Here is a 13,194-nt window from a genome sequence, read left to right on the forward strand (position 1 = left end):
GTCATATCATCATGAATATGACTATTGTACAAAATAGGCCCTTTTGGAGTAATTAGTCCACTTTTGACAGTTTAAATTTTTAAGATGAATGAACAGTTTGCATTATCATAATAAACATACCTGTTTTTGTTCATAACATATTTTATCCTCCCTACATAGATGCAGGACTGTAGCTCCCGGTCTGAAAAAATTCGGATGGACGACCTGGGAGCTACAGTGCCTCCCATAGTAAAAAACTGCAATTTACTGCGCACAAAAAAATGCGCTAGGTTTGGACTGATTAATCTCATTTAAGATCACATTCTGTACAAATATTTAATCCCAAAAAATTCCTCGGACAATTTACTAAAGATATTGTTACTTCACTTGCCTCTGATATTCTTTTAAACAACATCCCCAGCCCTGTAAATTAAAGTGGTGCAAGTTTGTTTACATTTAAAAATGGCGACTCTTGATCTCGACGTAAATTAACATACATCATTTTCCGAGGTCGGTTATCATGTTTAAGAGAAAGTCTGAGTCAAGTAAAGTGACGACATCAGTAGTAAATTTGCTGAAGAATTTAATGGTTCTAATTATTTTTGCAGAATTTGTGTGAAAATAAGGTTAATAAGTCCAAAACTAGCGCAATTTTTTGTGCGCCGTAAATTGCAGTTTTTTACTATGGGAGGCACTGTAGCTCCCAGGTCGTCCATCCGAATTTTTTCAAACCGGGAGCTACAGTCCTGCAGCTACCTTCCTACACTGCATGAAAATATATTAAATTCATATTTAAATATTTTTCATGAGTTGTTTTAAATTCTTATCATTGTCTAATTGATTGATTAATACATTGATGCGATGTACCCGGTACTTTTCTCATAATGTAATTCCTACATTTATTCCTACTTTTATATCTCCAGGTTGATAAGTCTCTCTGGTGATGTGTGTTTGGCTTGTTTTTTCAGTACGCCACTATGTGGTAATGGTGGAGACAGGAACAGAAGAGAATTCTGGGACAGATGCCACAGTTCACATCACCTTGTTTGGTACACTAGGGGATTCTGGGAAACGTTACCTTGTCAACAACAAGGAACAGAACAAAAAGTTTAGAACAGGAAAAGTAGGTCACTTGATTAATGATTGTTAAGAATATGTCACTCATATCAAAACAGGGAAAGGCTTCAATGTTTTGGTTTATGGTAGTACCTTGGGGCTAACCACACCAAACAAATCAACACTAACCAAGGAATTTAAGGTCTTACCCCTAAAAATCCTGCAACTCTTGCATTTGATGTTGCAGTACTGTGACACAATATCTCCAACAAGATTGTCATTGCTCATTGTATAAAAAGTGATCCCTGCTCTAAATGTGATGCGGTTTGTGAACCAATCTTAAAATCTTTACAGGTGGACACTTTCATTGTGGAGGCTGTTGATCTTGGAAGATTGGAAAATATCATCATAGGGCATGATGGGAAGGGTGAGGAGTCAGCCTGGTTCCTGGAAAAAGTGTCTGTCAAAGAGGGAGCAGACGCCAAGCACAAGTACATCTTTACTTATGGCAGGTAAGACGGAGCTTGTACTTTTTACCCTAACGTAAGATTTATTTAGAAAAGTGGACAAAAGCTAAAAGAAATGGGGGGGGGGAATTTACTTTATTTAAGAAAAAAGAGAGTAAGGAAGTCTGTTTCTGAGTGAATCACTTTCAACTTTTTGTTGACAGCTGGCTACAGGACGACAAGGATTATGGGGTGGTTGAGGTGGAGCTCTATATGGACAGAATGGAGAAAGAGAACTCGGTCCTACAAAAACAAGACCTGAACACAGTGGAGGACACCCAGAGGAGCAATGAGGAATTAGAGGACACTGGTGATGTTAATGGTGACCTAGGCAATAAACAAGGTGAGGACACCAACAGGAGCATGGAGGACATAGTAACTAAGGGGAAAGAGGACCAAAACAGAGAGGATGAGGACCCCAATCAAACAGAAAACATTACATCAAATGCTGACCAAAATAAAGTAATGGAGAATAAATCTGAAGACAATAGAGAACTGAATGAAGACAGAACAGACGGTAAATCACCGAGTAATGAGCAAAATAGTGAATCTCAAGACCAAAATGGAGAAAGGAATGAGCAAGGTGGGGAGGAAAACAAAGCTTCATTGGAGGACCAAAATAAGGCTAATGAGGACACAAATGGAAAGGATACCAATGTAGGCAGTGAGGGAATTAAAACACCCTCTGATGACCCCAGTAAAGTAAATGAGGATAAGGGAGAGGAGAATTAAACCAACCACAAGGATTCTTATCGAGAGAATGAATGGATCCACAAGCAGCACTGAGTGACAATATGTCCATCTGCTTCATTATAATTCGACCAGTAAAGAGGGTCCTACTGAAGTAGCGGGTACAAGTGTACTGATTGCTGGAGGAAGAATGCAGTAATATATAGAATCTGTCGGCGAGATTCTTTACACTGCAACCTGCTAACTGTTGATAATGGGCTCTACTCTTCCCATGACAGATGCCATCAAACTTCTCTCTGAACTACCAGCACTTCACTATGCAATTTCTGTCTTGTTTCACAATATGTAACAAACATTTAGTGCCAAATGACATATCTGTTGTAAGCCATTCCTTTATTCCTCACACCCACCAACTTTTACTTTCATCTTTCTTGCCACATGTTATCTACAATGCTACACTCTAGTTTATTTACTTCATTTATAATAGTACCTGTATGGTCAATGAAGAACACTCTGTTTAACATTCCAGTGCTACATGTTTTTCTTTCATTAGTCAGTAATGTGTTATTAAAGAAAATGTCTGTGATATATTTAATAATTGTGATAGCAACGAAAGTTTTAGAAATTTTACTGTATTGGTACATTTTACATGTAGCAAATAGCACATATCAGATGATCTCTGTATCAAAGATATAATCAACAGTATTTAGTATATGTATGTTCAGACCACCAGTTTAGATCATCTTTACAATATTTATACAACTTACCCTATTTAAAAATATTTGTTGTTATTTTTTTATACAATATACATGTACTTGTGTAGGTTTACATAATTTCCTTTTTTATATGTTGCATATGTGCATGTACTCATATATATTTATAAGTATAAAATGTAGACTCTTTTACATGTATAATAATTATATAGAAACAAATTATAATTTTTTTATTTTTTATTTATGATAGAACTTTTTATTTGGCATGACAAATTACTGGTGATTATTTTAAAAGTAGAAAGAGCAGGTCAATCAATCATCTTTTTGTTACTGATTTAGTATATTTTATTTAACAGTTACCAGGTTTGTCTAAATGATATTGACCACCATGATTTTTAACAGTGTACCGTAGTTGCTTTTACTCTACCAGTGTCTGCTTTAGATAGCTAGTCTTATAACTTGATTAGTGACACCTGAATTACCAATGATATAAAATTATGTTACATTGTAGATAGACCAACTGAAAAATGTTGAACGTGCCAATATTTTGTTGTAATTGGTTTATATATGTACCTGTATATCTAAATTAACATTATTGAATATTAAAACATATCGTAACAACAAAGTTAGTCTTGTCCTTTTTTGTATCTGCTTTTAACATACTACTTGTATTTTATTGGATAGATCTTGATTTTGTTTAATTTATTGTTATTTATGAAGCAAAAGCATCCAAATTTCTGTTCTTGATGATAGAAAATTGAATTATAAGGAATATATTCAATAGCTACAGAACCTAGCAGGTGGGTTGGAACAGTTAAGTATGCATTAGATTTACAAACCGCTTCACAGTTTGGGTAAACTGTCCAACCAAGTTTATACATGTATATTTTGTAGCTATTAAATTTGTTTCTACAGACAAAGACAGTGATTTTATTTCTATGATGATTTAAATTAAGGTCAATAATAATGTAAATTCAAATAAATAAGATATGTCATATATTGTGAAATGAATAAAAAAAACAACATATTCTTCAAAATCTAATATTTATATATTTTTATTTTTCTGCTAGAATTAATTGCTAATGAGTTAAAGAATATATAATTAAGTTTGAATTAGTCAATAGCAATCAAACAATTCAATTTACTATAAATATAAACATACAAAATTTGTATAAACAGTATATATGCAGATTTAGCTTTTGCAACTTGAGAATATTTTAGAATGTTGAGTATGTTGTGAATTGGCTGTCATAAAGACACCTTTGATTGTGTCATGGGAGAGCATTCAATCTTAATGTCAACAAAAAGCTGCTATTATTAAAGCCATATGGTAAATTAATCAAATATCTTAAATTATCATCGTCATATAAAATCGATGTAATGAAAAAAGGACACAATATTTATTAATAGTCTAAATATTAATTAGATCAACAATTAAATATCAATTAATACAGTAAATTTCATACAAGCAGTAACAAAAAATGAGGCAAAAATAACAATTCTCTAGAAATCTTAGTAAATTGAAATATTGGGACCAATATTGCACTTTCTAGCTATCTATCACAAAACATTTGTGTTGTGCTACAAAAAAATTGAGTAAATGATTAATAATTAAATTTCAAAGTACAATAACTCTGTATATGAAGCATTGATTAAATAGGTACCAATTACCATCCAGGTGGTGTAAATAAAGTAAATCAGTTATGATACATTAAGTACATGATGAAAAATCTCATGAAAACTGCATGTGTTACCAATAGATATAATATCAACAGGGCACTTGCTATATATAGTCATTGAGATACAGACATTTGTTAGGGGTCAACATTGATCGAGCTACACAGAAAAGGAAGAATGCTGGTCTATAATGATGTCTGTCCGTCCCTGCCCACTACACAGAGACCTCTACAGTCTGTGACGTCGGACAGACAGACTAAGAACTAGGTCTGCCAGGAGTCGCTATAGGTTCTAGCTGCCACAGACCTCTTCGTTGTCTAGCTAAATCTCCAGTAGCAGCAGTGCTAGTGTTGGACCGTATTCATTACTCCTAAACATAAAGAGAGATGGTGATATCTTAATTCTAATTTACGTATTTTACTGCAGGCAAGATTGTGATATGTTGTATTCATTACACATACATGTATATATCTATTCCAGTCCATCAAAATGTAAATGTTCATAAACTGTGGACATTATATAACTACAAAAACAAGAGGGACAGAATAGCTGTAATATGTCTGTGAGTGAACTCAATGGGAGATAAACATCTGTATACAAGGAATCCTTGAAAATACTCAGGTAGACCTGGTATGACTTAATTAGTACCTGCTCTACAGGTACATGTATCTCCGGGACATTCGAAGTTTATCCATTTCTAAGTCTTCAAGGTACCGTGCCTGGGATCGTCTCAGATTCTGAAAGAGAGGTGTGCTACCATTATATAAAGAGAGATTATTGAGAGGAGACTAAAATACAGGTTATCCATTGAAGGTTTATCATAATGATGAAAGTGAGAGAGGCTTTGTAATAAATACATTGAGGTGTTAATATTCTCAGATTATGAAAAACATGATTGTATCAGTGTTATATATATACTCACATTTTCTAATTGTTCCCGAGCCAATCTCTCGCGTCTTTTTGTTTCTAACTCCATTTCCAGCTTGGCGAGTTCCCGAGATTTGTTGAGTGCCCTGAGATGTTCTAGTTCCAGTTTTTCCATGGATCGGCTGCGCTCTAAAGCTCGTTCAGTCCGTTCTAGATCCAGCCGCTCCGAGGCTGTTAGGGGACGTAATCCATACCTCTCAGGAACGGTGGGCCTATAGAGCAGGGTGTCGGTCACTGTTGGCCGGTACAGGGGGGAGTCTGTCATTGAGGGCCGGTACAGGAGGGAGTCGGTCAGTCTGGGTTTGTACGCCAAGGAGTCAGTGAGGGAAGGTTTGTACAGAGGTGAGCTGGACAGTGACGACTTGTAGAGGACACTGTCCACTTCTGGCAGAACAGTTTCTGTGATGTCTGTTACAGATGAAAACTCCAACCATATAGGATTCTCACCCTGCGGAGAGAATACATGAATGGTGCTTCAATAGTACCAATAATCAAAGTACTTATAAGTACTTCATTAGTCATGTACCAATAAATATGCTTATTTTCTACAGGTAATCATTTTTGTGTTTTTAGATACTGAATGTGTTATATTTGACAAACCAAGCTTATATATAAATGCTTGACAATGTATAATTTGTCAAAATTATAATTTCAGATTAAATCTAGTATCACATTACTCTTTTGTAAACATGAATATAAATATATTATAATCATTTAAAGTTTTTACCCATAGAGCTAAGGTTTTCATTAAACTGAGTAACAACACAGAGAGAAGACAACCTACCGGGAAGTCAATGAGTCTGCGTAGAGGGATTTCTCGGATCTCCGAGGAATGGTACAGGGATCTGGAAGGAATCGGGAACAGGAAGTCCCTGGCATTAGCCGAGTATGAGGCCAGTCTGACCGAACCTCCGTACCGAGACATCTGTACCAGCTCAAACACAATGAGTTCATCTGTTGACAGAATCATACATTGTTTCTTGTGTCATGTTTACATGGTATATATTGTCTGATGGAAAATTTGTACCAAATACCGATCAAGACAAAGACATTGATCTCATTTGTGGACAGATTCATACATTGTGTCAAGTATGCATGGTATATTTTGTCTGATGGAACCTTCGTATCAACAAGACACAGTGATCTCATCTGTAGACAGAATCATTGTATCATGTGATATACCAGTGGCACATGGTTCTTAACAAAATGACCCAATTAACAAATTACTATAATGATGGACAATATACACTTGTTGACAGAAATGGTGATAATAAGAGGAACAAATAAATGATCATCATAATAGTCAATCTCTGTAGTGTACAATAAATCAATATTATGACGGCATATAAATGATCATCATAATAGTCAATCTCTGTAGTGTACAATAAATCAATATAATGACGGCATTCTATAACATTGCCATACAGTGTTTAATGTTGATTTTGTCAGAATAAAGAATGTTCTCACCTCGGAGACGGTCCAAAACTTCAGATGACAACACTGCTGAGTAGTAGGTCTGGAACAGAACAAACAACATTGACGAGAACTTTATACAGATCATGACTGGAAGCTCAGTAATTGATAGCTATAAGGCTGTATTAATATTATGCACTTTTAAGCTGTTGGGACTCGATATGCTGCTGGTACCATATCCAGCATCAAAGCATCAGAGATGCCAAATGTATCATTGTATGACTAGGTACTGCCCAGGACACTATAAGTCCATCCCATGCATAAAGGGCTCAGGAGACTAAATATGCAAATAATTAAACTTTCTTGTCCAAGGGCAAATCTAGTGACTTAAGCACTAGATTTGAATAGGGGACCTTTTGTTTACTGTCTGACCAAATGTATATATTTGCATATGCATTGTTCTTTCCCACTCTAAGTCCATAGGGAGGAACTGCAATTATTTTTCTATAATCGCAATTGCTCCGTCTGTATACTATGACGTCATAAAGGTCTGACGTCATATACTTTTCCATGCAGTTTGAATGTTTATTTTTGATGCAATAGCTAACTGTCAAGGTCTAGGCTAATACAGGGTATTTGCGAGTGGTAGAATGCAAATATAAGTAATATACAACGATTATTTAGTGAACATGGCGTTATGAATAGCAACTGCTCTGCTGGCATATTTTCCATGATGCGCTAGCGCGCATCATGGAATATGCCAACAGAGCAATTGCTATTCATAACGCCATGTTCACTAAATAATCGTTGTTTATTTCTTAAATGACTACACAGCCAATGGCTGGGCAATAATGAACTTTGAGCAGGCAGATTTGGAATTTCAACTGTGTATTAGAGATGAAAACTATAGCCCTCTCTAGAAATCATAAAATATAGCTCCATGTGATATTCAAATTGGGCTCATCTAAGTTTAAGCCAGTCTCACTTATTCACTCTATTGTATTTATTTTGTAAAAATGTAAAAATTGAGACTGGTATGAAAATTGAGTTTAATTGGCCCAGAAGCTAGCTTGGGGTTGGAAAAAAACTAAAACAGGGTTACTTTTGAGCCTCACTTTTTAAGTAAATTCAGAATCGACATTTCAAATCTCATAGAGTATTTTTACAGGAATAGTACTTATGGAGTAATGGTATCAGATACCCCCCCCCCCCCCTCCCACTACACCCCGGGGGAGTACCTTATCAAACACAAGCTCCTGCTGCACGTAGAGCGGGAAGTCTGCAGTCAAGAGACGGGTCCTCTTGTTGTGTCCAAACAGACTGACGCTCAGGTAAACGTCCTCCCGGCTCAGGAAATACACACCTGGCGCCTTCACCTGTAATATGTCACTTGCATTAGGCCGATCGATACAAAAATGGTTTTTAAATGGCGTGTTCAGACTTATTTATCAAATATAGCAATATTCAATTACTTTTATCGTCGTTTGTATCTCGTTTGATTGAAAGTTACAACATGTAATAAAGCGATTCTATGAACACTTTACAGGACACTAAATACACAAATGCGTAACCTACAAAAGTGACAACTATTTATTTATAGCATATTGATCGACATGCTTATAATTCAGAATCCAAGAAAAAGAAACATCCTAAACTTACAGCTTTCAGTTTCAAGTCCACGACACAGCGAACGCGCGGCATTTTGTTTGATCGGGTGGCTGCTGCTGTGAACGATATATGATATATATCCCAGGTAGGATTCCCCAGTATCGCTGTTGTCAAGGACGCACACCGCGGATCACTCAGCAATAACAACTCGCTCTTACTCTTGTCAAGGCATTTAAATCGTATTGTAAATATATGAAAATTCCGCGCTTGGACCTTTTCACTCGATTTTCTGTGTGTGTTCACAATTCAGTTATTGGTGGGGTGGATGAGTGGAAGCAGTCCTTTTAAATATATATACACATATATAGTCACTGGCGCTAAGTCAGTGTTCCCTATCCTTTAAACACATTGTTGTAGTTAAGGTAGTCCATCCATAACTATCATATTTCATATCTAATAGATTGCAAGTTTGATCACTAATAAAATCTTAGTGTGAATTAAGGAGTTTATTAAATAATAAAGTTTCACCTTTGTAATCTTTAAGAAAAATTAATTTTAATAAATTTATCTTGTACCATAGCTTGGCGAGTTTTCTATTGTTAAAAGTGTGGGTTATATGTACATACCCAACACTTTTTTTTATAACTCCGCCCACTATCTCGAGAAAAAACAACATCAACAAGTTGTTTTTAGCGCGTCCATAATATTCCACAGTAAGAGCTTCCTCCAGATCTAAATTGCCAAAACTCAAAACGGATAAATGACTCGACTAACTTACATGTAGTTCGTCGAATAAATCTCATTTTTAGCTCGAGACAAAACATTATCGGCAATGGCTTTGTCAGAAAGACTCCATCTTAATATTCCTCTCCATGTGTTTGGACAAGCAGAGAAACGCGTGTTAAATGAAATAGGGGTATCCCGTTTAAAGGTTTTATATAAAGTCAATCACGTGATAGGAAAGCGTTTGAATAGAAAACTTGTTTTGTGGACAGAGTGAATAGCGGTGGCCAATCGAATTCGACATTAACCATTCACGGTTTCGCCGCATGCATTTCTCAAATAATTTTTTTTTGCTTATTGATTGATTTTGATCAAAATATATATGTACATGTTTTTTTCAGCCACTTTCAAAAACATACATCGATACAGAGTATCAAATACGATTTTTAAAAACTAATTACCTTCATCAATTTAGATTTAATTTTAATTGTTTAAACAAAAGCATTGCACAATTTACGGTTCGTACATATGAAATTGTGTTAATAAGTTTACTTCTTTGAAGCAAATATCGATACTATAAGTCGGAAAATGAATGATTATGAAATAAAAATTTAACAATGAGAAGTCGATATATTCATTAGGGCTATAATTTTTTTTTTTAATGAAGAATAATTAATCTTTGTCGGGGATAGAAAGTCATTTTGGAAATTCACGCAGTACAATGTACATATATAAAGACCAACGCATTGGCACCGTATTGTTTAGAGGCAAATGCACTCCAAATATTACTATGATAATAAGATATTATGAATAATCGTAAACTATGGTACAAGTAACTTATCCCATATAATATTGTTGATTATGTGCAGATACCCGCTGGGCGTGGTCATAACGACACTCGGGAGCTACGCTCCCTCGTGTCATTATGACCACGCCCATCGGGTATCTGCACATAACCAACAATATTATATGGGGTAACTACTACATATGTTGAAGTTAACATAGGAAAAATGCATTTTTAAATATATCTCTTTAGTACAAGTAATTTTCTCACATTTCTCTCGGTAAAAAGTTGCAAAAGCTTTCTCCGTATTTGAATATGCTAAAATTACTCATAGTTTACCATACATATTTTCAAAAAATGATTTTTTCAATTTTCCTAAAGGACAGACAACTCTTTAAAAAGTTTTAAGTGCACAAAGTTCATTCAATTGACTACATACATACATCGTCTATGTCAGCTTCATAATAGCTTTATGTATTTGATGTAGTATAGATCAATCAAAATTGTTAAATTCACCTTAGTTATGGATGGACTCCCTTAAAACTTTCATATTTATATATTGAACCACTGTATAGTTTATACATGAGACTACAATACATGTTTATCACCATGTCCAATATGGAATTCCCTGAATTGATGAATCTTAAAATCTCAAAACTACATATGGTCTCCTCATAACCAACCATACCTAATTTTTTAATTTTCAAAGTTTGAAATTGTAAAAGTTAATTTGCCACTTCAAAATCTCTCTCTCTCTCTCTCTCTCTCTCTCTCTCTCTCTCTCTCTCTCTCTCTCTCTCTCTCTCTCTCTCTCTCTCTCTCTCTCTGTTAATTATCTCCACCCATGTTTTTGTTGTCATTTTTGTATTCTAAAGAGTCCAATACACGTGTTTGTCTAAGGAGGTCTGAACAAAGTCCTTTCTATTTAGCAGAACGTTTTGAGTAAGTTCAAAACTTATCAGGAGAAAACGTACCCAGGGGAAAACGTACCCAATCTCTAGGGTACGTTTTCTCCAAGAGAAAACGCACCCTATGAAAATCATAATTATACTAATTTAAAGTTTTTAATATTTTTAAATCATTTTCAAATGCTGCTTTTATGCATATTTCAATGCATAGATGTATAGAAATATATTCATTTTATGAATAATATCTTTATAATAATTGTAGCAACTTTTATTTTAGTACGAATGACCTGTCATAATGTGTTATCAGTCTATTTCTTTTAATTATTCATTTATCGGTAATCAGGAAACAAAAAAATTTTAAATACTGGTTTAAATTGAGAAACAGTAAAAACTGTATTTTAAAAGCATGCTACGAAGACATGGTGAAAAATAATGACATATGGATTTCAAATATTAGGAAAGAATTGTCCATCTTAGGCTTAGCCGATTTATATCAAAGTACTATGAAAGAGTCTGTTATTTTAGATATTATATTTAATAGAATGTGTGATGTCTTTAAACAAAATGTTGTTAACGATATAAGCAATGCATCAAAATGTATATCATATAAACACGTTGTTGATCATTTTTGTTTACAAGTTTACCTAAAGAAACCAATTCATGTAAAATATCGTAAATTAATGAATTACACGCTTACGGTTGTCCTCACGTGACTTAAAGATTGAAACAGGGAGGTATGATAATTTAACACGTGATTGTCGAAAATGTTAATCTTGCAACTTAAATGTAATTAAAGATGAGTTCCATTTTTTACTTATTTGTCCATCACTTTGTAGTTTAAGAGATAAGTATATTAAAAAATACTACTCCCGAAAACCAAGTGTCTATAAAGTTATACAGTTATTATCTACCTCTAATACTAAAGAACTGTGTAATTTAGGTAAATATTTATATCATGCAAACAAGCAACGAACTCTCCATGTGAATTATCCAAATTGATTATGTACACTTTGTTTTTCTTACTGTTTATTTAATATGTATATGTTCATATGTATAACCTATGAGACATTTGTCTCTTGGAATAAAAAACTTGAACTTGAACTACCGATTTGAGTGTCTCTATGCGAGATCCCCTGATATTAATTATAGTGATGATTAATTAAATACCTGAGCAGTTATTATTATGTATTGTTATACTTTCATGTTAAATACTGAAATCTGATTGGTTAAGACGCAGTTAATAATATTTACTATTACCCTCAGCGTTAGCAACGCACTTGGCAACGGGTAACATTAAAAAATATTACATGCGCGAAAATTATGCGCGTACGGTTCGCTGTAGAATTCACGTTATTCCTATATAAAAGCAGTAAAATTTTCTTAAAAATTTTAAAAAAGACATTCAGTATAACAAAATAAATAGTGCCTGTTTGGGAGGGTAACAGTTGAAATTGACACCCCTCGAAAACCATTGTCAACCTCCGCTTCGCGTCGGTTGACAATGGTTTTCTAGGGGTGTCAATTTCAACTGTTACCCTCCCAAACAGGCACTATTTATTTTGTTATACTGAATGTCTTTTTTAAAAATTTTAAGAAAATTTTACTGCTTTTATATAGGAATAACGTGAATTCTACAGCGAACCGTACGCGCATAATTTTCGCGCATGTAACATTTTTTAATGTTACCCGTTGCCAAGTGCGTTGCTAACGCTGAGGGTAATAGTAAATATTATTAACTGCGTCTTAACCAATCAGATTTCAGTATTTAACATGAAAGTATAACAATATGTATTGCCTCCCCGCGCATGAGGTAAAAATATTCACTCTCTCACTTTTTTTTTTGGAAAACTTTTTAATCTAAATCGCACACAGTCTTCCAATATACAAGAAAGATTGCTTTTTTATTTAAATTTCAAGTTCAAGTTCAAGTTTATTTATTCGCTCAAAACCATTTCAAACATATGGTACATGAGGATAAAAATAACATTAAAATATACATATAAATTGGTCAGAGGTAAACATATATTAATATAAGGGTTATAGAGTAAGAAAAAGTTATACAAAGTGAAACTCATGGAGGACAGACTACCTCGTATATCTTTGTTATAAAAATACACAATTTTCTCAGCAATTTCATGTTACATGTTGTCATAAGATACGAAAATTTTAACACATTAGGTCTAGCTTAAAATTTTTTTGTCTATAAACTT

General features: G+C 34.2%; 2 protein-coding genes across 7 annotated transcripts in view; one reads left to right on the top strand and one right to left on the bottom strand.

Annotated features, from left to right (window-relative positions):
- LOC105341240 (lipoxygenase homology domain-containing protein 1) overlaps window positions 1-3,569 on the top strand; it is a 43,889-nt gene extending 40,320 nt beyond the window's left edge. For all 6 annotated transcript variants that reach the window (XM_066066293.1, XM_066066297.1, XM_066066298.1 and 3 more), the window contains 3 exons: window positions 948-1,102; window positions 1,390-1,547; window positions 1,706-3,569. In XM_066066293.1, coding sequence (XP_065922365.1) covers window positions 948-1,102; window positions 1,390-1,547; window positions 1,706-2,273 — 881 coding nt within the window. In that variant the 3' untranslated portion in view covers window positions 2,274-3,569. The remainder of the gene's footprint in view (window positions 1-947; window positions 1,103-1,389; window positions 1,548-1,705) is intronic.
- A 1,027-nt stretch (window positions 3,570-4,596) lies between these two features.
- LOC117684975 (spermatogenesis-associated protein 6) lies at window positions 4,597-8,798 on the bottom strand. The gene is made up of 7 exons (XM_034459199.2): window positions 8,621-8,798; window positions 8,200-8,337; window positions 7,016-7,064; window positions 6,333-6,502; window positions 5,544-5,996; window positions 5,270-5,358; window positions 4,597-4,991 (listed from the first exon to the last, which is right to left on the bottom strand). The coding sequence occupies exons 1-6, from the start codon at window positions 8,660-8,662 to the stop codon at window positions 5,275-5,277; spliced, it is 936 nt and encodes a 311-aa protein (XP_034315090.2). The 5' UTR covers window positions 8,663-8,798; the 3' UTR covers window positions 4,597-4,991; window positions 5,270-5,274.
- Between the last annotated feature and the right edge of the window lie 4,396 nt (window positions 8,799-13,194).

This window comes from Magallana gigas, chromosome 7 (genome assembly GCF_963853765.1).
Source record: "Magallana gigas chromosome 7, xbMagGiga1.1, whole genome shotgun sequence".
In the NCBI taxonomy this organism is placed as follows: Eukaryota; Metazoa; Mollusca; class Bivalvia; order Ostreida; family Ostreidae; genus Magallana; species Magallana gigas.

What these genes read in the sequence shown, in the direction of transcription:
- LOC117684975 (XM_034459199.2), bottom strand. Translation starts at nt 8,662, where the DNA reads ATGCCGCGCGTTCGCTGTGTCGTGGACTTGAAACTGAAAGCT. An exon ending in TGGACTTGAAACTGAAAGCT is followed by an intron (nt 8,338 to 8,620) that starts GTAAGTTTAGGA and finishes GACATATTACAG; the next exon opens with GTGAAGGCGCCAGGTGTGTA. An exon ending in AGGAGCTTGTGTTTGATAAG is followed by an intron (nt 7,065 to 8,199) that starts GTACTCCCCCGG and finishes GTTCTGTTCCAG; the next exon opens with ACCTACTACTCAGCAGTGTT.